The sequence below is a fragment of the Mesoplodon mirus genome, assembly GCF_964341445.2.
Source record: "Mesoplodon mirus genome assembly, chromosome: 3".
Taxonomy (NCBI): domain Eukaryota; kingdom Metazoa; phylum Chordata; class Mammalia; order Artiodactyla; family Ziphiidae; genus Mesoplodon; species Mesoplodon mirus.
Genome location: NC_138978.1, coordinates 151,323,316 through 151,344,888, shown reverse-complemented (window position 1 = coordinate 151,344,888; position 21,573 = coordinate 151,323,316). Strand labels below are relative to the sequence as shown.

General features: G+C 42.2%; 1 protein-coding gene and 1 long non-coding RNA gene across 4 annotated transcripts in view; one reads left to right on the top strand and one right to left on the bottom strand.

Moving 5' to 3' along the window:
• DSTYK (dual serine/threonine and tyrosine protein kinase) overlaps nucleotides 1-21,236 on the bottom strand; it is a 56,547-nt gene extending 35,311 nt beyond the window's left edge. For all 3 annotated transcript variants that reach the window (XM_082614216.1, XM_082614217.1, XM_082614218.1), the window contains exon 1: nucleotides 20,838-21,236. In XM_082614216.1, the coding sequence (XP_082470342.1) occupies nucleotides 20,838-21,102 (265 nt within the window). In that variant the 5' untranslated portion in view covers nucleotides 21,103-21,236. The remainder of the gene's footprint in view (nucleotides 1-20,837) is intronic.
• LOC309800472 lies at nucleotides 1,362-4,654 on the top strand. Its single transcript, XR_014293464.1, has 3 exons — nucleotides 1,362-1,582; nucleotides 1,901-1,999; nucleotides 4,105-4,654. It is a non-coding gene; the product is annotated as an uncharacterized lncRNA (long non-coding RNA).
• Nucleotides 21,237-21,573: the final 337 nt, after the last annotated feature.

The following is a 21,573-nucleotide window of genomic DNA, read 5'->3' as shown; positions in this document are numbered from 1 at the left end:
AAACAAGGCAATTCACAGTAAGAATGAAGAGTAAATGTTTGGTAAACAAATGTTTGCTGGGCCATCCAGAAACAATGGGACATAGAGAGGACTTTGACCAAACAGGCCTTGCTAGGTTCCTCCCCTGACTACTACACCTGGTTCATATTATACCGTAGCTAGCCCTGGTGATAGTTCTCTTCCTGGGATAGGCCCTCTATCTAAATTCTTTTGGGCTTTTAAGGCAGAGGAGATAAAAGCTCTTCCTGAGCCTTTTGTTTCTTTAAAACAACCAAGCCTAAAGTAATCTTCATACCACAGAGACAAATTTTAAGATGGCAAATTTTGCTCCCCTATACAGACTATTCTAGTTGTATGTTTATAATTACCAAAAGCAGGAAGAACCATCATATTTCCCTCTGTATCCTCAACACCCAACACAATGACTAAAAAATAGTTAGTGCTTTGTTACACGCTTGCTTGCTCTGTGTAAGAATCCATTTACCATGGAGAATTGTCTACAGAAAGCCGTAAGTGGTTCTACTAAGTACTAAGAAAAGTCCAGTAGCATGATGAACAGTCCGGTACCATGAATAGCATAGGAGCAACTGTCATTCCTAAAAACCTCCTTCATCTCAACATGGAGAGTAGAAATGGACAACAGAATAGTACCTCCCCATTCACCTGCAGACCAGTCTCAGCCTGAGCAGTGAGAAGTCCAGTTAGATTCACTCTTATCTACCCTTCCTGTTCTTTCTCTTTTCCCAGTCTTCCTCAGATCTCAGACGGGTGTCCAAACTCCCATTAACAAAAGTTATAAAAATAAGCCTAAATAAAAGCCATAATAAAAATAAGCTTAAATGAGTTTTGTGACTGCTGCTGTTGGGAGAGCAGGTAACAGAGAACAAAAACCAACTAACCATTTTTCAGGACCAGAGGGAGAGATCTCAACACCTCTGAGACCTCAGGGTCAACTATAGGAAAGCCAGTAAACCATGCTGCATTGGCCAAAACCACAGCAGACATACCCCATTACTCATCTGGTCCAAATTATCACACCCCCATCTCTGTAGTGACAAAAACAGTCACTATAAATAAACCCGCTAGAGTCAAACAACCATAGGCCAGTGCAATGGGAGAGGGGGCTGACAGCGAAACCAGTTCTAATTTTCGTTTCCACGCATTCTGCTAGGGTTCTGCGTGCAACCCACTGGACTGAGAAAAGGTCTTCAAAATGGATATCGCCATCTGTTTTTCAAAACGTCATTATCCAAGGCCTTTGCTTCTCCCACTAATCTTTAGCTTTTTCCTTGCTCTTCAACGTGTCTACAAGATTTGAACAAGAGCATGGAGAGAAATGAAGCTGAAACGAGATCGTTTCACTCCTTGCTACTCTCTCGGCAAATGCGTTGCTGAGGGAGGAGCGCAGCGAGGGAGTGGTCAGAGCACCAGCCGAGGGCAGACGCTCTGATCCCGGGCTTCACCACTGACTGGCAATCTACTTGTTTCTCTCAGCCTTGGATTTCTCATCTGTGAACTAAGGGACTTGGATTAGATCATCTTTAACACCCCTTCCAGTTCTGAAATTCCAGGATTCCATCAGGTTTTAACTGTTGAAAGAAAAAATAACTGAGCGGGATGGGCAGTTGGTCTGATTGTTTTTATTTTAAACTGTACGTGAATTTAATTACTCGAGCTCTCCCTGGACTACTATAAAGGCAGATCAAAAGCTGACTGAACTAGCCAGGGGCTCTGAGGACCTACCAGGCAGTTTTAGCAGTTTTCTTAAGAAGAGATTAAAAACTGTAGACTGACGGTAGGAGGGAGGAAGAAAATCTGTTTCAGAGTTAGAGCAGCTGCCTCACTGACAGTTAAAGGACTTTCGAGTTAATCAGATTTTCTTTTGTAATTAATATAACAGCATCTGCATATGGGGCTGCCGGAAGGTAACAGCATGGCCTCTCAGCTGGAGCACAACCCTGCCAACTCTGGCTGCAGGAAAATTCAAATTGTCTTAAATGTAAGCCAAGACTTTTTTTCTTGATTCGTAAAAACAGATTATCTTGATTTGGGTTACTTCTTTTTTTTTTTTTTTTTTTTTTTTTTTTTGCTGTATGCGGGCCTCTCACTGCTGTGGCCTCTCCCGTTGCGGAGTACAGGCTCCAGACACGCAGGCCCAGCGGCCATGGCTCACGGGCCCAGCCGCTCTGCGGCATGTGGGATCCTCCCGGACCGGGGCACGAACCTGCGTCCCCTGCATCAGCAGGCGGACTCTCAACCACTGCGCCACCAGGGAAGCCCTGGGTTACTTCTAAACAAACGTTTCAAACTACAAGGAGGAGAGCAGCTAAAGCAGCAACGCATTTTGTTTATCTGTTTTAGATAATGAAGGGGAATGAAATATATCATCCCAAAATATGCCTCTTTGACATATTATTTTGAACAGGTTATTTTTAAGAAACAGCAGACACAGGTGAAGCTCTGGAAACTGAGAAGTTACTCTTTCATAAGAGACATATTTAAAAGAGAAATCTCCATTTGTAAGGGTGTCTTCCTCCAGTACCAGGAAGAGGAGGGCTCAAAATCTCTAGAAACTCTTATCAATGCAGAAAGCAACCACTTAAAACTGCATAACAACCTCACCCTTCTTTACTATGCTTTTCCTGATAACTGCCCATAAATGACTCCCCCCACCTCACTCCACCCCAGTAGTGTTTTATCTTTAGCTGGAAATAGTATTTAAGGTAGTGGCTTGGGCCATTTTGGAGTCACGCAGTTTTTCCAGGGTATCTCCCATGTGTCCAGGAGGTACACGTTATAAAATTTCTGGTTGTTTCTCTCCCATTAATCTTTTTATAACGGGTGTCTCAGCCAAGAACCTAGAAGGGTAGAGGGAAAATTATTTTTCCTCCCCCACAATAATATTTACTGAGCCCTTTCTAAGTACATCACTTTATTTGCCCCATTTCATTTAATGTTCACAATTCTACCAGACATAAACTATTATTATCCCCATTTGTAGATGAGGAAGCAGTAGCTTAAAAGGCAAAACAGAACAAAAAAGAAGCCATGTTTCTCCATTTCTCTAAGCAGATAAAAAGTGGAACACAGGGCAGAGCAGGAACTGTTCTTAAGTCTCAGGGGGCCAGGTGAATACTTAATGGTAAACAATGTCCCTGAAGGGTGGCAGAATATGCCATCCCCCAAAATGCCACTTTGGCATAAGGATTATTTTGAGCTAAAGGCACTCGACAAACAGCAGGTATAAGACGGGCACTCTGACCTCCCTGTATCTTCCTGAAAGCAAGAGATAAAACCCCCATTGGGAAGATGTCCTCCCTACAACAGAAGGAAAGCAACATTCTTATCACCAGAGACTGGGAGTCGAGATCAAGAAAAATCTGTACAAATAAGCCTTGTTAAAGTAGCCAGTACCTTCCTAGTTACTTTCCCACCGTTAACTGCCCTAGCCCGAGCCCCTTTGTCTTGTCACGCTTTCATAATTTACTTCTTTGTCCAGTTCAACTCTGTTTCTTTGGGTCTTCATTCTTTTGTGAGGACTCCCATGGATATGTAAAATTTAACAAAGTGCTTATGCTTTTCTCCTGTTTATCTGTCTTATGTCAGTTTAATTCTTAGGCCCAGCTGCAGATAATAAGATAGAGGAGAAATTCTTCCTCCTCTACCTGCCCTACCACACTTTCTCCCAATGTGGGGACAAACACAACTCAGTAGTTGTAGGACCCCAATTTAAAGCAGACTGACAGAGTCCTTACAAAAACTGCCCAAGATGATGAGGCCTGGGAGAAAAAAACAGCATTACCACTAGCTGGTGAACAACTTTTTAAAAATGTTATTGTTATTCTACCTAAGAGCTCTAGAGTCCCTTTTCTAAAAGAAACAGTCGGTAATTTTCAGAGAAACTTTTATTAATGTTCCTCTCATCAGTTAGTCTGTATTACCCTTTGGGTTGAGGTTAAGATTATTCTAAAAAGGGAGAATTGGCAGGAAGTAATGTTAATGATGTTTCATTTATTTATTTATTTATCGAATGCTTGAATTTTATTTTTTTATACAGCAGATTCTGTTTTTTCTTTCTTTTTTTTTTTTTTTCAGGACGCGCAGGCTCAACGGCCATGGCTCACGGGCCCAGCCACCGGATTTTCCCAGACCGGGGCACGAACCCGTGTCCCCTGAATCGGCAGGCGGACTCTCAACCACTGCGCCACCAGGGAAGCCCAGTAGGTTCTTATTAGTCATCAATTTTATACACATCAGTGTATACATGTCAATCCCAAGCGCCCAATTCATCCCACCCCCACCCCCACCCCTGCCGCTTTCCCCCCTTGGTGCCCATACTTTTGTTCTCTACATCTGTCTCTCAATTTCTGCCCTGCAAACCGATTCATCTGTACCATTTTCCTAGGTTCCACATATATGCGTTAATATACGATATTTGTTTTTCTCTTTCTGACTTACTTCACTCTGTATGACACTCTCTAGATCCTCCCACGTCTCAACAAATGACCCAATTTCGTTCCTTTTTATGGCTGAGTAATATTCCATCGTATATATGTACCACTTCTTCTTTATCCATTCGTCTGTCAATGGGCATTTAGGTTGCTTCCATGACCTGGCTATTGTAAATAGTGCTGCAATGAACATTGGGACGCATGTGTCTTTTTGAATTATGGTTTTCTCTGGGTATATACCCAGTAGCGGGATTGCTGGATCATATGGTAATTCTGTTTTTAGTTTTTTAAGGAACCTCCATACTGTTCTCCATAGTGGCTGTATCAATTTACATTCCCATCAACAGTGCAGGAGGGTTCCCTTTGCATTTGTTGTTTGTAGACTTTCTGATGATGCCCATTCTAACTGGTGTGAGGTGATACCTCATTGTAGTTTTGATTTGCATTTCTCTAATAATTAGTGATGTTGAGCAGCTTTTCATTTGCTTCTTGGCCATATGTATGTCTTCTTTGGAGAAATGTCTATTTAGGTCTTCTGCCCATTTTTGGATTGGGTTTTTTTTTTTTTTTTTAATATTGAGCTGCAAGAGCTGTTTATATACCTTAGGGATTAATCCTTTGTCCATTGATTCATTTGCAAATATTTTCTCCCATTCTGAAGGCTGTCTTTTCATCTTGTTTATGGCTTCCTTTGCTGTGCAAAAGCTTTTAAGTTTCATTAGGTCCCATTTGCTCATTTTTGTTTTTATTTCCATTACTCTAGGAGGTGGATCAAAAAAGATCTTGCATGATTTATGTCAAAGAGTGTTCTTCCTATGTTTTCCTCTAAGAGTTTTATAGTGTCCGGTCTTACATTTAGGTCTCTAATCCATTTTGAGTTTATTTTTGTGTATGGTGTTAGGCAGCGTTCTAATTTCATTCTTTTACATGTAGCTGTCCAGTTTTCATAGCACCACTTATTGAAGAGACTGTCTTTTCTCCATTGTATATCCTTGCCTCCTTTGTCATAGATGAGTTGACCATAGGTGCATGGGTTTATCTCGGGGCTTTCTATCTTGTTCCATTGATCTATGTTTCTGTTTTTGTGCCAGTACCATATTGTCTTGATTACTGTAGCTTTGTAGTATAGTCTGAAGTCAGGGAGTCTGATTCCTCCAGCTGTTTTTTTCCCTCAAGGCTGCTTTGGCTATTTGGGGTCTTTTGTGTCACCATACAAATTTTAAGATTTTTTTGTTCTAGTTCTGTAAAAAATGCCATTGGTAATTTGATAGGGATTGCATTCAATCTGTAGATTGCTTTGGATAGTACAGTCATTTTCACAATGTTGATTCTTCCAATCCAAGAACATGGTATATCTCTCCATCTGTTGGTATCATCTTTAATTTCTTTCATCAGTGTCTTATAGTTTTCTGCATACAGCTCTTTCGTCTCCCTAGGTAGGTTTATTCCTAGGTATTTTATTCTTTTTGTTGCAGTGGTAAATGGGAGTGTTTCCTTTATTTCTCTTTCAGATTTTTCATCATTAGTGTATAGGAATGCATTAATTTTGATACTGCAACTTTACCAAATTCATTGATTAGCTCTAGTAGTTTTCTGGTGGCATCTTTAGGATTCTCTATGTATATTATCATGTCATCTGCAAATAGTGACAGTTTTACTTCTTCTTTTCCAATTTGTATTCCTTTTCTTTTTCTTCTCTGATTGCCGTGGCTAGGACTTCCAAAACTATGTTGAATAATAGCGGTGAGAGTGGACATTCTTGTCTTGTTCCTGATCTTAGAGGAAATGCTTTCAGTTTTTCACCATTGAGACTGATGTTTCCTGTGGGTTTGTCGTATATGGCCTTTATTATGTTGAGGTAGGTTCCCTCTATGCCCACTTTCTGGAGAGTTTTTATCATAAGTGGGTGTTGAATTTTGTAAAAAGCTTCTTCTGCATCTATTGAGATGATCATATGGTTTTTATTCTTCAATTTGTTAATATGCTGTATCACACTGATTGATTTGCATATATTGAAGAATGCTTGCATCCCTGGGATAAATCCCACTTGATCATGGTATATGATCCTTTCAATGTGTTGTTGGATTCTGTTTGCTAGTATTTAGTTGAGGATTTTTGCATCTATATTCATCAGTGATATTGGTCTGTAATTTTTTTGTAGTATCTTTGTCTTGTTTTGGTATTAGGTTGATGGTGGCCTCATAGTATGAGTTTGGGAGGGTTCCTTCCTCTGCAGTTTTTTGGAAGAGTTTGAGAAAGATGGGTGTTAGCTATTCTCTAAATATTTGATAGAATTCACCTGTGAAGCCGTCTGGTCCTGGACTTTTGTTTGCTGGGAGATTCTTAATCACAGTTTCAATTTCATTACTTGTGACTGGTCTGTTCATATTTTCTATTTCTCCTGGTTCAGCCTTGGAAGGTTATACCTTTCTAAGAATTTGTCCATTTCTTCCAGGTTGTCCATTTTACTGGCATAGAGTTGCCTGTAGTAGTCTCTTAGGATGCTTTGTATTTCTGCGGTGTCTGTTGTAACTTCTCCTTTTTCATTTCTAATTTTATTGATTTGAGTCCTCTCCCTCTTTTTCTTGATGAGTCTGGCTAACGGTTTATCAATTTTGTTTATCTTCTCAAAGAACCAGCTTTTAGTTTTATTGATCTTTGCTATTGTTTTCTTTGTTTCTATTTCATTTATTTCTGCTCTGATCTTTATGATTTCTTTCCTTCTGCTAACTTTGGGTTTTGTTTGTTCTTCTTTCTCTAGTCCCTTTAGGTATAAGGTTAGATTGTTTATTTGAGACTTTTCTTGTTTCTTGAGGTAGGCTTGTATAGCTATAAACTTCCCTCTTAGAACTGCTTTTGCTGCATCCCATAGGTTTTGGATCGTCATGTTTTCATTGTCATATGTCTCTAGGTATTTTTTGATTGCCTCTTTGATTTCTTCAGTGATATCTTGGTTATTTAGTAACGTATTGTTTAGCCTCCATGTGTTTGTGTTTTTATGGTTTTTTCCCAGTAATTCATTTCTAATCTCATAATGTTGTGGTCAGAAAACATGCTTGATATGATTTCAATTTTCTTAAATTCTGAGGCTTGATTTGTGACCCAAGATGTGATCTATCCTGGAGAATGTTCCATGCGCACTTGAGAAGAAAGTATATTCTGTTGTTTTTGGATGGAATGTCCTATAAATACCAATTAAATCTATCTGGACTATTGTGTCATTTAAAGCTTGTGTTTCCTTATTAATTTTATGTTTGGATGATCTGTCCATTGGTGTGAGGTGTTAAAGTCCCCCACTATTATTGTGTTACTGTCGATTTCCTCTTTTATAGCTGTTAGCAGTTGCCTTATGTACTGAGGTGCTCCTATGTTGGGTGCATATATAATTGTTATATCTTCTTCTTGGATTGATCCTTTGATCATTATGTAGTGTCCTTCCTTGTCTCTTGTAACATTCTTAATTTTAAAGTCTATTTTATCTGATATGAGTATTGCTACCCCAGCTTTCTTTTGATTTCCATTTGCATGGAATATCTTTTTCCATCCCCTCACTGTCAGTCTGTATGTGTCCCTAGGTCTGAAGTGGGTCTCTTGTAGACAGTATATATATGGGTCTTGTTTTTGTATCCATTCAGCAAGCCTGTGTCTTTTGGTTGGAGCATTTAATCCATTCACGTTTAAGGTAATTATCGATATGTATGTTCCTATTACCATTTTCTGAATTATTTTGGGTTTGTTTTTGTAGGCCCTTTTCTTCTCTTGTGTTTCCCACTTAGAGAAGTTCCCTTAGCATTTGTTGTAGAGCTGGTTTGGTGGTGCTGAATTCTCTTAGCTTTTGCTTGTCTGTAAAGCTTTTGATTTCTCCATCGAATCTGAATGAGATCCTTGCCGGGTAGAGTAATCTTGGTTGTAGGTTCTTCCCTTTCATCACTTTAAGTAAATCATACCACTCCCTCCTGGCTTGTAGAGTTTCTCCTGAGAAATCAGCTGTTAACCTTCTGGGAGTTCCCTTGTATGTTATTTGTCATTTTTTCCTTGCTGCTTTCAGTAATTTTTCTTTGTCTTTAATTTTTGCCAGTTTGATTACTATGTGTCTCCACGTGTTTCTCCTTGGGTTTATCCTGTATGGCACTCTCTGTGCTTCCTGCACTTGGGTGGCTATTTCCTTCCCCATATTAGGGAAGTTTTTGACTATAATCTCCTCAAATATTTTCTCGGGTCCTTTCTCCCTCTCTTCTCTTTCTGGGACCCCTATAATGCGAATGTTGTTGCGTTTAATGTTGTCCCAGAGGTTTCTTAGGCTGTCTTCATTTCTTTTCATTCTTTTTTCTTTATTCTGTTCCACAGCAGTGAATTCCACCATTCTGTCTTCCAGGTCACTTATCCGTTCTTCTGCCTCAGTTATTCTGCTATTGATTCCTTCTAGTGTAGTTTTCATTTCAGTTATTGTATTGTTCATCTCTGTTTGCTTGTTGTTTAATTCTTCTTGGTCTTTGTTAAACATTTCTTGCATCTTCTCGATCTTTGCCTCCATTCTTTTTCCGAGGTCCTGAATCATGTTCACTATCATTATTCTGAATTCTTTTTTTGAAAGGCTGCCTACCTCCACTTTAGTTGTTTTTCTGGGGTTTTATCATGTTCCTTCATCTGGTACATAGCCCTCTGCCTTTTCATCTTGTCTTTCTGTGAATGTGGTTTTTGTTCCACAGGCTGTAGGGTTGTAGTTCTTCTTGCTTCTGCTGTCTGCCCTCTGGTGGATGAGGCTATCTAAGAGGCTTGTGCAAGTTTCCCGATGGGAGGGACTGGTGGTGGGTAGAGCTGGCTGTTGCTCTGGTGGGCAGAGCTCAGTAAAACTTTAATCCGCTTGACTGCTGATGGGTGGGGCTGGGTTCCCTCCCTGTTGGTTGTTTGGCCTGAGGCAACCCAACACTGGAGCCTACCTGGGCTCTTTGGCAGACTCTGGGAGGGCTCACCCCAAGGAGTACTTCCCAGAACTTCTGCTGTCCTTGTCCTCACGGTGAGACAGAGCCACCCCCTGCCTCTGCAGGAGACCCTCCAACACTAGCAGGTAGGTCTGGTTCAGTCTCCCCTGGGGTCACTGCTCCTTCCCCTGGGTCCCGATGCACACACTACTTTGTGTGTGCCCTCCAACAGTGGAGTCTCTGTTTCCCCCAGTCCCGTCGAAGTCCTGCAGTCAAATCCCACTAGCCTTCAAAGTCTGGTTCTCTAGGAATTCCTCCTCCCGTTGCCAGACCCCCAGGTTTGGAAGCCTGACGTGGGGCTCAGAACCTTCACTCCAGTGGGTGGACGTCTGTGGTATGAGTGTTCTCCAGGTTGTGAGTCACCCACCCAGCAGTTATGGGATTTGATTTTATTGTGATTGTGCCCCTCCTACCATCTCATTGTGGCTTCTCCTTTGTCTTTGGATACGGGGTATCTTTTTTGGTGAGTTCCCATGTCTTCCTGTCAATGATCGTTCAGCAATTAGTTGTGATTTTGGTGTTCTCGCAAGAGGGAGTGAGAGCACATCCTTCTACTCCGCCATCTTGAACCAATCTCTCATTAATGAACTTTTGATGTCTCTAGTGACCCATTAGGTTAGATACGTTGTTTAAATTGTTTTTGGAGTAATGGATTTATATCATCACACTCTTCTTCTTGCCTGTTTTCCATCCCTGTCAATAATATGAGTGAAGGCCAGGGTAAGGTATAGTCCATGGCCAAGGAGGGAAGGCACTATGGAATAAGTGAAGGCACTATGGAATAAGTGAAGTGGAACTCTATCTTTGCCTTATCCTATTCTTGAAACTCATAAGGTTGATGGGGCTTCAGAGTCAATTCAGGTCTCAACAGAGTTACTAGTGCAATACTTGTTCCTGATACCCAAGGATTTCCCTCCTTTGGTAAAATTTTTTACCTCACCTTTAACACTGAACTTGAAGTCCTCTCTGAAAGTGAGTTAAATACAAAGGATTTTACAAGTCACTGAAGTAATCAGTGACACAAATATGCATTTCCACAAATAAGTAGTGATGTTTTATTTAACTACATTTGCCAAGAGTACAGAACAAATCCTAAACTGAGAAATGAACGTTAATAGTCTTTCTACTACAATCAATTCTACTACAAGCTTCAAAGTATTGAGCTACAAAAACCCCAGGAGCTGAGAGAGAAATAATTCTGCCAAGAAACATTTATCATTCCCAAACAAGCTCTCTGACCTTCAGCTAAATTTAAAGGATTCTGAATTTTAGAGGGGGCATCCCCATTTAAGGAAAACATATGCTTAGGGAGTCTGGGTTTCAGAATCTTCAGGACCAAATAATACAAGGTATTTTGGTTGAAGGGGATCGTTTTTGGAGATTAGAGATGGAAATGTACTCAAGCAGCTAAAGCTCTTGTTGGAAGCTGAAAGTCAAGTTGGCAGAAATGTCACCGAAGTTATCCTACCTGGTGGTCATGTTAAGATCTTGAACAGCTTTTGAAAAGCAGACTGTACTGGTACCTGGGAAGAGGGGCATAATCTCCCCCCAACCCTTTCCCCTGCCCATCCCCTCCCCAGGGCTTATATCTCCTGGGAGCCATGTGACATGAAGAGACCATACTCAGCAGCCTGCTGACAAGTTCCCTTCTGGGAGAAACTGCTCCTGAGGCTGGTCGAGCTGCAGAGGGAATAGAAAGGCAGCTGGCAGCTGAAGCTGTAATTTATGCGATGCAGAGATGGAAGCAGTTCTTCGAGGAAGCCGACCCCATGCTTCACTCAGGGCTTAGTTTCTGTCATTTGGAAGGCAGCTTCTTTCAGCTAGTTACCATTAAGAATGATCGAGGGGCTTCCCTGGTGGCGCAGTGGTTGAGAGTCCGCCTGCTGATTCAGGGGACATGGGTTCATGCCCCGGTCCGGGAAGATCCCACATGCCGCGGAGTGGCTGGGCCCGTGAGCCATGGCTGCTGAGCCTGTGCGTCTGGAGCCCGTGCTCCGCAACGGGAGAGGCCACAACAGTGAGAGGCCCGCATACCGCAAAAAAAAAAAAAAAAAAAGGAATGATCCAATGGTGGGAATGTGTTAAAAAGACACAGGAACCACCTCAAAGGGGGGCTTACTCACCGGACTGGGGACAATTTAAGCATAAAATTTTTTTTAAATGATAATAAGAAATTATAATCCATTGAAAAATTCAGAAGTCCCACACTGATATAAATAAATAATAAACAAACAATGGAAAAGGAATGCTCTAACTCTGCAAATACCAACTAAGAAATATAGAAGAAATAGTGGATAGAAAAACCACCGCTGAGGCAGGTGGGCGTTGTCAATGGACGCTAGGTCTAGTGGAGGGAGGCATTTTCAGGAACAAGATCATCAGTGAAATCTTAGAACACCTTCCCACAAAAGACTAATCAATTGCAAAAGGAAAAGCTGTGACTTTAAGGTGGAGAAATCTAAAGGACACCAACATGACCAGAGATCAAGCTTAACATCTCCAAGGGTGGGTGGGCCGACAACATGTACCCCTGATGTGACTGCATATCATGTCATTTCTGTGCCTAGTCCTGCTGAGAGCTCATGACCTGAGTCTAGTCATGAGGAAGCAGCTAGATCCAGGCTGAGGGTCATCCCATAGAATGTAAAGCCTGCTCTTTAAACCTGCCAAAGATATAAATGCCAGGGAAAGGCCAAGAGACTGTCCACATTCAGGGAGTCTGAAGACACATGATAACTAAATGCTACATGTGCTCCTGGACAGGATCCTGGATCAAAAGAAAAAGACACTACTGGGACAGTTGGCAAAAGTTAAATGGGGTCCGTAGACTGGATGGTAATACTGACTCAATGTTGATTTCCTGATTTGGGAAGTTGCATGCTGATAGCATGTCCTGGTTTGGGAGAAATGCACACTGGAAGTGTTTAGAAGAGATAAGACAACCTATCTAGCGCTCACTTTCACAAGGTTCCGAAAAATATATACATATATTATAATAGAAAGAGAGAGATTAGGTGATGGGGCAAATGCAATAAAATCTTAACAACTGGAGAACCTGCGTGGAGTGGGTATGAGAACTCTTTGTACTGTTCTGGTGACATTTACATAAATTTGAAATTATTTCAAAATAATTTTTAAAATATTGGCCAAAAAGATAACCAGCAAAATGTATCCAGGTCTGGATCTCAGAGAAAAGAGATTAAGAAATAGAATTTTATTCATCAAAAAAACCCAGCAGGTAAAAAATACATCATATACAGTAATAATACAATTTAAACAATAAGTTTCTTCACTGTCCCCACTTCTGCCCTGCACATTACCTTCTTTCTCCTCAATCTTCCTGTGATCATTTTCTGATGCCAGTTCTGAGTCTGGGGAGTCCAAGGCACTCATCTAAACAAGTAGTTCAGGATCAGATTTAGAACCCAAGTCCTCAAGACTAAGCAGTATAGACAAACACCCACTCCAGGACAGGACACTTTGATGAAAGTTACCTATAACCATCCAGTTCATTGAACAAGAAGCCACCAGAAGAAGCTTGACCTTGCACTGCCTGCAGCGGCCTCCTGATGACTCAGCAATGGGGAACACACCTCCACCTCTTCTGCAGCTCAGGCCTCTTTATCACATGCCAACTAACTACTTTTATCCTCGACTAAGCAACCACGTTTCCAAGTTGCAACAGCAGAACTTCTCCACTTCTCTCCATGGAATATGAGCCTGCAGAGCAGGCCAATTGTTCAATCAGGAGAAACTGAGATAGGTTTCCCCAGGGGGCTTCTTACATGCCAAAAGAGTAAGAATGACTTTTCTCCTATTAGCTGTTTTCCCCCAAGTTCTTCATTCCTTCTTGCCCCTACATATCTCCATAATATTAAAAGTTAAGGCTACAGTATATTGCACAGAATATTCCTAAAAAGTAAGCTCCATATTGGTTCAGTCACTGTCCCTCTAATTTGAATAAAAACAGAGCTTTTATTCAAATTAGTCTTGTTATCCAGTTGCTTTTATGATACGGCCTTACTTAGTCTTTAGTCTGGAAAGTTTGGCTTAACCAAGAAAACCCTGGGAAATGTAATTCTCTCCCATTATATAAACTAGAAAGGGTAAAATCTGTCTGGCATAAATAACACACCGAAGTCTTAATCTGATGAAGCTAAAATTAGACCTTTTTTTATATCTGAGTAAAATAAAAGTGATAAAAGCATTTTTTTAAAAGAAGTATGAGGGTTTTTTTTTTAATAGTCAAGGACTTTTATGAATACATAAGCTATTACTATTCTTTGGGATAGTTTTGATGTCTTATTAAACAAGTGAAAAGCACAACAATCCTCAAGTTCTACTTCCCATCTTCCTGCCCAGAGAACACCACCCCAGGGAACGGAAGCACATTATAAAGCCCAACTCCAAAGACTTGCGGTCAAAAGGTTCCCACAGCCACATGGCACCCCACAGGCTGGGGACATGTCCAAACCACTCACACTGCACACTGCCTACTAAATACGACAGAAGAAGGCACCGCATGTGATGGGCAATTCAACCAGGGTCCCACAGGGGATTCTGATGAGTCCCCATGCTCTGACCAACTTTCCTTCAGAGAGTTTTGGTTTGGACTTTGGAGGAATACTATCTATAAGGAGACTTTCTCAGAGAGGCTGATTTACAGCTTTAAGCAAGGGGGCACATAACTACTGCTACATCTGTTCTCCTCTGTTAAAGTGTCAAGTTCCAGGATCCCCAAGATTACCAGACTCCCCATTTGGCAAAGAATGGAATCAATTTTCAAGCATGGGGTGGCCTATATTTAGACTGAAAATCCTACAGGGGACTCCAGTCAGACCTCTGAGAGTCATGAAAGAAAAGCTACATCTTTCACAGGGACTCTACACTCTTGTTATGAATGACACCATTCAGATTCCCTGGACCACGTAGGAAGCAAAACCCACTATCCCTAGAGGTGAATTATTTTCCTACATAAAGTAAAGAGCAAATTCACCTTAGGTCCTTTTTTTTTTTTGCGGTACGCGGGCCTCTCACTGCTGTGGCCTCTCCCGTTGCGGAGCACAGGCTCCGGACGCGCAGGCTCAGTGGCCATGGCTCACAGACCCAGCCGCTCCGCGGCATGTGGGATCTTCCCGGACCGGAGCACGAACCGTGTCCCCTGCATCGGCAGGCGGACTCTCAACCACTGCGCCACCAGGGAAGCCCTTACCTTAGGTCTTAAAACTGTTAGGGAAAAAACCGCATCCACCCACATTCCTCACACGCTTCATATTGGCATCCCTGTGAGTAACCTCTGATGAAGATAAAAGATACCCTAACAACAATCTTCATGAATGCATTATGATTTTGAACCATGCAAACAAGACAATTATAGTTATTCCATCCCAGAGACGGACTGGGGCTAGTTTTCCTGTACTGTCAGAAAGCTAGTAAAGCATCTCAACACCTGTTTTTATCAATGCCATTTAATCTTAGAATTTCTCATATGCCTTATCCTCCTGTCCTCAAAGACCAATGGTTAAGCAGGAAACCAATGTGTAGGAAATCCTCTAGAGGGAACATGATGAAACACAAATCCTCTTTCTTTCATAACATCAGCTTAGAATTAAAAATATCAATTAGTTGGGCAATGTTTCACCATTGTGTGTCCTGTACCCCGTACAAAGTTAGGCATTAATAAAGATTTGTTGAGTGAATGAATATTTACTTCCCATATCATGGTGAAGCTCCGGTATTGCATGCACACATTCTTTGGGACATGAAAATCATTCTTTGGGATACTGGCAGCTCCAGCCTAATTAGTCATCTATCAAATGCTTATCATTGTTCTGTTTTAGGGGCCCAGACAGGAAAATGTGGGCAAAGATACAAAATCCCATATCTTTCATGGGGGAAAAATTGTCCTTCTGGAGTGGAAAAAAACATCATTCCAGTATCTACCAGATATGTAAACGATCTAACAGATACTTGCCTGTTATGTACAAAGCACTATGGTAGGCATTGCAGGGGATACAAAGATGAATAAAACAGCCTTTACCCTTAGGAGTTCATGATCTAGTAAGCAAGATAAGACAAATCTATCCATAGCTATCACATGAATAAGTAAATAAAAACATGATCTGTATGTCCTGAGCCTATAGGAATTGAGCAATAGGTTTAAGGTGAAATTCATATTTCCCTTTACTTTAGTAACATATTTTCAAAAGATTGCTTTTGAGAAGTGCATTTATTGCAGGAAGATTCTTTGTTGACTTAACATAGTGAGACAGAGAAGCATGGAGAAATAAATGCTGATGCTTGGAAAGTGGACAGAGCATAACAAAATCTAAAGACAAGATGGATTTTTATTTAAATACATGCTTTCTTTAAATGCTACTTGCAAGGCTGAAGAACTAACCATATTGAAATCAGTAATGCCTTTTAAGACTAAACTAAACATATTGCAAATGATAATAATCTTAAAGGTAATAATGTCTTTTCTTTCAAGAGCAGGCAGAATTATCCAAGCCTTTTTAATAGTGCGCTGCCCCATGCCATGGGAAACAGATTATCCTAGCCAAGGAAGATTAGGAAGGGGAAAGGAAAGGGACTGGAAATTGGAATAAAAGGCTTGAGTAGGTAGTGTCACATTATACTCACTCAATCAGATAAAATCTCCCACTGAAGTAGATTATGGTTCCATGTCAAGCTATGGAGCCTGGGTTATGACTCACTTGTAACGTAATCTCTCCATTGCCAGGGTGCGTTTTCTACTCCATGGCCAGATCAGGAAAGAACAAGGGAGGAGTCACAGAAGCAGAACGGGAATTGGGAGCTTAGAGACCTGGGCCTAAATCTGGCTTCAGCTCAAAACTGTTCTGTCCCTCATTCCATTCGTCACTCCTCTTATTCTTCCCCCGACCCCCCTGTTCCAGCCTCCTAATCTAATGTTCACCAAGTACATACACACATACACACACACACTCAAATGTCACATATGTTTAGTACTATATGCCTGTGCTAAGTGCTTTAATGTATATTATCTCTAAATATCACAACAACTTTGTGAGGTAGACATTATCACTCCCATTCTATTTATTTATTTAGATATAATTCACATATCATAAAACTCACACTTTTAAACCACACAATGTAGTGGTTGCTAGCATATTCACAAAGTTGTACAACCATGACCACTATCTAATTCTAGAACATTTTTATTCCCCAGGAAGAAATCCCATACCCATTAGCAGTTATTCCTCATTCTCCTCTCCTCCCATCCCCTGGCAATCACTAATCTACTTTCTGTCTTTATGAATTTGCCTGTTCTGGACATTTCAAATAGATGGACTCATACAATATGTGGCATTCTGTATCACTCCCATTTTACATATGAAGAAACCAAGACTCCAATAGGTTAAGTAACTTGCCCCAAGTCCCACGGTTAATAAAAGGCTGAACTAGAAGAGGAACTCAGGTCTGATTCAAGTGCTTGTGCTTGCTTTTGACTACTTTTTTTTTTTCCACTTGTTACACCAGAAAACAATGGTGGTTAAACCTTTTGACTACTATATGCTTCTTTCATACAGGAAGAAAATTGAGAGAAAGTGAAAGTTTTAGATATAATTGGGGAAATGGGGTTTTGTTCATCTAAGGTAATAAAAGTAACAAATAAGAATCACAGTTATAGCACCATCTCTGCTAAGCTTCTGTTGAAATGCTGAGGCAGCTCTTCTAAACAGATCATGGCAAGTTACTAGAAGGCACACCCATCCCAGTCTCTGGCTGTTTTACCCCAGAACCAACTTCCCTCCACCCCTCAGCCCCATGAAGATGGCAACTATAAGAAACCAGGCTGTAAAGAATGTCCTCTTTCCCAACTTTCCATCCCTTGCCCAGATGTCACTCTGCCACTTAAACTGTATTATCCATACAAATTTCTGTCTAACAAGTCCAAGAAAAATGTGCACTAGGGCTTTTCTTAAATAAATAAGTACACTAGTGCTTTTCTTCTCCCTTTTAATTCTGGCAACCAAAAGAGGGTGAAGGATGTTGGAGAAACAAAGTTGTTAGCAAACCAACGGCAAAGAGCTATAAAAACCTAAGAACTGCAACTCACATAAAATGCCTATAATCTACCTTTAGCTTTTTCCAGATTTTCTACTTTATATGTTGCATATGCATATGGCTGAGATTAGATTATCCCTTTCTAGAGGGCCAGGTTCAGATCTTCCTAGTCCTTTTCCTCCCTCATCCAATGTAAACAAACAGGTGCACTGTAATGATAATTATAATTTTTTTTCTTTCTTAGCAGAAAACTATAGAAGGGGAAGACTGATCTCCACTAACCCAAGGCCAAGACCAATGTTTGTATTTACTCTTTAACCCCATTACCAGGTGCTCAAATGTTTATTGACTAGTAATAGCTAATACTTGCATAGCACCTTACCAGGCACTGTTCTAAACACATATATTAACTCCCAACAACCCTAGAGGCAACTACTATTATTATAATCCTCATTTCCAGATGAGGAAACTGTGGCACAGCGCCGTTGTGATCTGCCCAAGGTCACTCCGTTAGTAAGGAGTGGAACCAGGAAGAAAGGAATGTAGCACAGACTAAAGCATTCCAACTAAGTACATTTGAGTCATTCCAATTTCTTAAAATTGAGTGGTTTATGATACACTGCAACAGCTTGGAACTCTACTAGATCATAAAACAAGAAAAAGACTTCTCCCTCTGCTACTTTGTAGTACTCCACTCTGCCTGTCTTCAGAAGTGCTCAAAGCCTTTATCTCATGACTTCTGAACCCTCTGACAGAGGAAAATCAACAGATAGAGGGGCTCTCATTCCCTATGGTTAAGTGAAAAGAAGGCCAATGCTTTGGGAAGAAAAGGAGGAACTGAATCAAGGCAGTTTCACTTATAATTCAGTTTTCCCTGTACAGGCCGAGCTACTCTCATTTTAGATTCCACCTACTTTTTAACTTCTAAAACATCATGTACATTATATACTCACTACACTGTCCTCAGTGGATTCAAAACTGTGAAAATTAAGAAGGAAGCATTATTTGGGGGTCCTTCCCATCTCTTTTGTGGTTAAAAGTGAAATAATAAAAATTTACAGTTAATCCATGATCTTCAATTGCTCAAATACCATACTACATCCAACCTAGAAGACACTTCCTTTCTGAAACGATGATAAAAACCTTCAAAAGAGGTTTTAAGAATTGAGGTTAAGAATTGAGTGTTCCTTTGCTTAACATTTCAAGTTCCTATTAATCAGAAACCAACATTCACAGAAGAAAGTTGAGACGGTCTCTGAATGAACTTGACCTTGTAAAGATAGTCTGTAAAGGGAGAGAACAAGAGCTGGTTGTCTTTTAAGGAATGGTTTCTACTTTCTAACACAATCACCTAAACAGCTGGGAAAATGGCATCCCCAAAATATACATAGTAAGTGCCACTTCACTAATTTCTCCTGATGTTCCTTTTCACCTCCAAAAATAAAACTCCCCACACTAAAGGAATGGAAGCATTTCATGGAACAAAATCAAATGGCTCCCAGTCCTGTCATCTGTACCCTCCCCTGGTTTTTATTTCAGATGGACAGACTCCAGAGGGTGAAGAGAGTTAAATACGAAAAGATTAGTTCATGATGCAGTCAACTAGAAAAGCCAATGAGGCAAAATACAAAGGTGCATTTGTATTTCTTAAGTTGGCTTTTAAAGAATAAAAACAAGAGCCAGCCAAGGTGCCTTGAAAACCTCCATTTCTCTGAGGTGAATCTACTCTCTGATTTTTTATCAGTAGTAATTCTAAAATAGTTGTTATAAAATTACAGCAACAGAGGGCTTTTTAAGATAAGCTGTAAGAAAAACTTGTGAGCAGGGAAAGCCGCTGGAAAGCATTGCTGAGGGAGAGGGTGAAAGTACACGTTCTGGGGCTCATCCCTGAAAACATCTGCCCTTCTCACCAACTGTTTTTGATAGCCTCACAGAAATTAGTCCCCTCTATGGGTCCATTTTAAGAATAACAAATCTCTGGGCAGAAGATGGCAAAACCACAACTTCAGAAAAGCTAGTCATCCCCCCTCGTCCCACTTATCCCATGAGGTAAAATAAAAGCTTTTTTATTTACATCCAGGCCAAATAAGTGGAATATCATCAATCCGAATCTTATTTTTATCACCATTTCTGGAGTCTCAGACAAATTTAGGATATTAAACATGCAACTTTGGAAATATAGGGCCCAACACACAAACTCTGAAGAGTTTAAGAATTCACTGCATTCTACGCCTCATGTTCAAATTTGCTGTCAGCATCTAAATTAGTGTTTCTGAACATGTGCTTGCTGGCCCACTTGCGTCAGAATCCCTACCCATGGCTTGCGTTTAGATTCTTAGGACCCACCCACTAGACATAATCAATCTGTGGGATAGAGCCTGAGATATTTTCAACATTAATCTTAATACACACTTTAGTTAGAGAATCACTCAGTGAAACCCACTGACTGCTATACTGTCCCAAGGTGTCTGTCTGCATGGGATGCCAGTCCCTTCTTCCAACCAACCTGTTATTTCCTAATTAGACCAAGTAGTTATCAAACCCTCCAGTTCCCCACCAACAGCAGTTTAAGAGGAAGCAAGAAATTAGGAAAGATCAAAGACGCACGATTTTAAATGCTTTAGGGCCTCTAACACTTCCCAGAGAGAATCAAGTCAAGTTTCAGGACCAAAAAACGATCCTTTCCCTATCTAACTTCTTCACCCTAAACACAATCCGCATCTCTGGCAATTCCCTGGCACCCATCAGACATCCTTTCCTTTAGCGACCCCAGCCCCATTCCCCAGTACATTCGTTTCACAGAGTTGCCACAGGATCTATGTAAGCGTATTTCACATACATAATCAAACACACAGACGCGCGGGCACACACACACACCGGACACACAAAATCCACTACAGTTCCCTGGCCTCCTAGGGCTCCCTGCCTACCGCCCGTCCTCCATCCTTCCATTCCACCACCCCTAACTGGGACTCTGACCACAACTGCTCATCCCCGAACTCAGAGCAACTTTCCTCACTCCGAGGCTTAACCTCCGCCCTCTCAAACTGGGGCCCTCCGCGCTCCCGCCCGTGCACAGCCCGGTCCCCTGGATCCTGCTCCTGGCACTCCTGCCTTCGGGCGCCCCTTGCCCCCTGGTCCCCGCGGCCGAGTCCCTGGAGCCCCTCCCCTCCCCCACCCCGAGAGATGCCCTCCCACGGCATCTCGGATCCGGCCAGCTCAGGCCCGGGGGCCCCGCCACGCGGCCCTTCTTCCACTTTCCGCCTCTTCCCGGGGTTGTTTTGCAGGGGCAGGGGTGCGGCCCACCCTCAGTTTGCCTCTCCAGCCCTGTCTTCCTCACGGCTACCCTCCTTACCCGCCTGCAGCCCGATCTCGGCGACATCGCCGGCAGGGCCGCGCTCAGCCCCGCCGCCTTCCGTGGGGGAGGAGGGACAGCTGTGGTTGTGGGAGCCCTTGATGTCGCGGAAGAACTTCTGCGTTTCGCGCAGGTTCTGCCTCAGCCGTCCCAGGTAGCGGCGGTAGCGGCCAAAGCCCCGGCACAGCTCGCGGATCATTCCGCCGCCTCCCGGGCCAGGACCCGAGACTGGCTCGCTCCCCCACGGCACCCCGTCGCCCTCCATCGCCTCAGCCTGCTCTGCCTTCGCGGCTTGGTGCCCGGCCCTCTGGTCCGGCTCCCCTCCTCCCGCCCCCCAGTGCTTAGGGCAGGAGGAATCCGCCTCCTGACGCCCCCGCCTGCAGTCGGCCGTGTTCCCAAGCTCCGTCACCACCGTTGAAAACAAACCAAACCGCAGTGCGCCGCGAACGGAACCTTTATCTCCACTATCCAGAGGAGTGAGGGAACGATCACCGGAGCACCCCGTCACTGCGGGGTCTCCTGGGACTTGTAGTCTGGGCTGGGGCCGAGCTCCAAAACCTGGAGACTGTGGATGCGACCGACCGCCCTTTGGTATACATCTCCCCCGTTCTCATACAGAGCTCACATGCTCTTCCCGATTTAAAAACATGTTCCTACTCCCTACAGAAGTGTCCCTGAGGAGAGAGAGCACCTGCAGAGCCCGGACTCCTGCAGAAGTAGGGGTGCCTTACTGAAA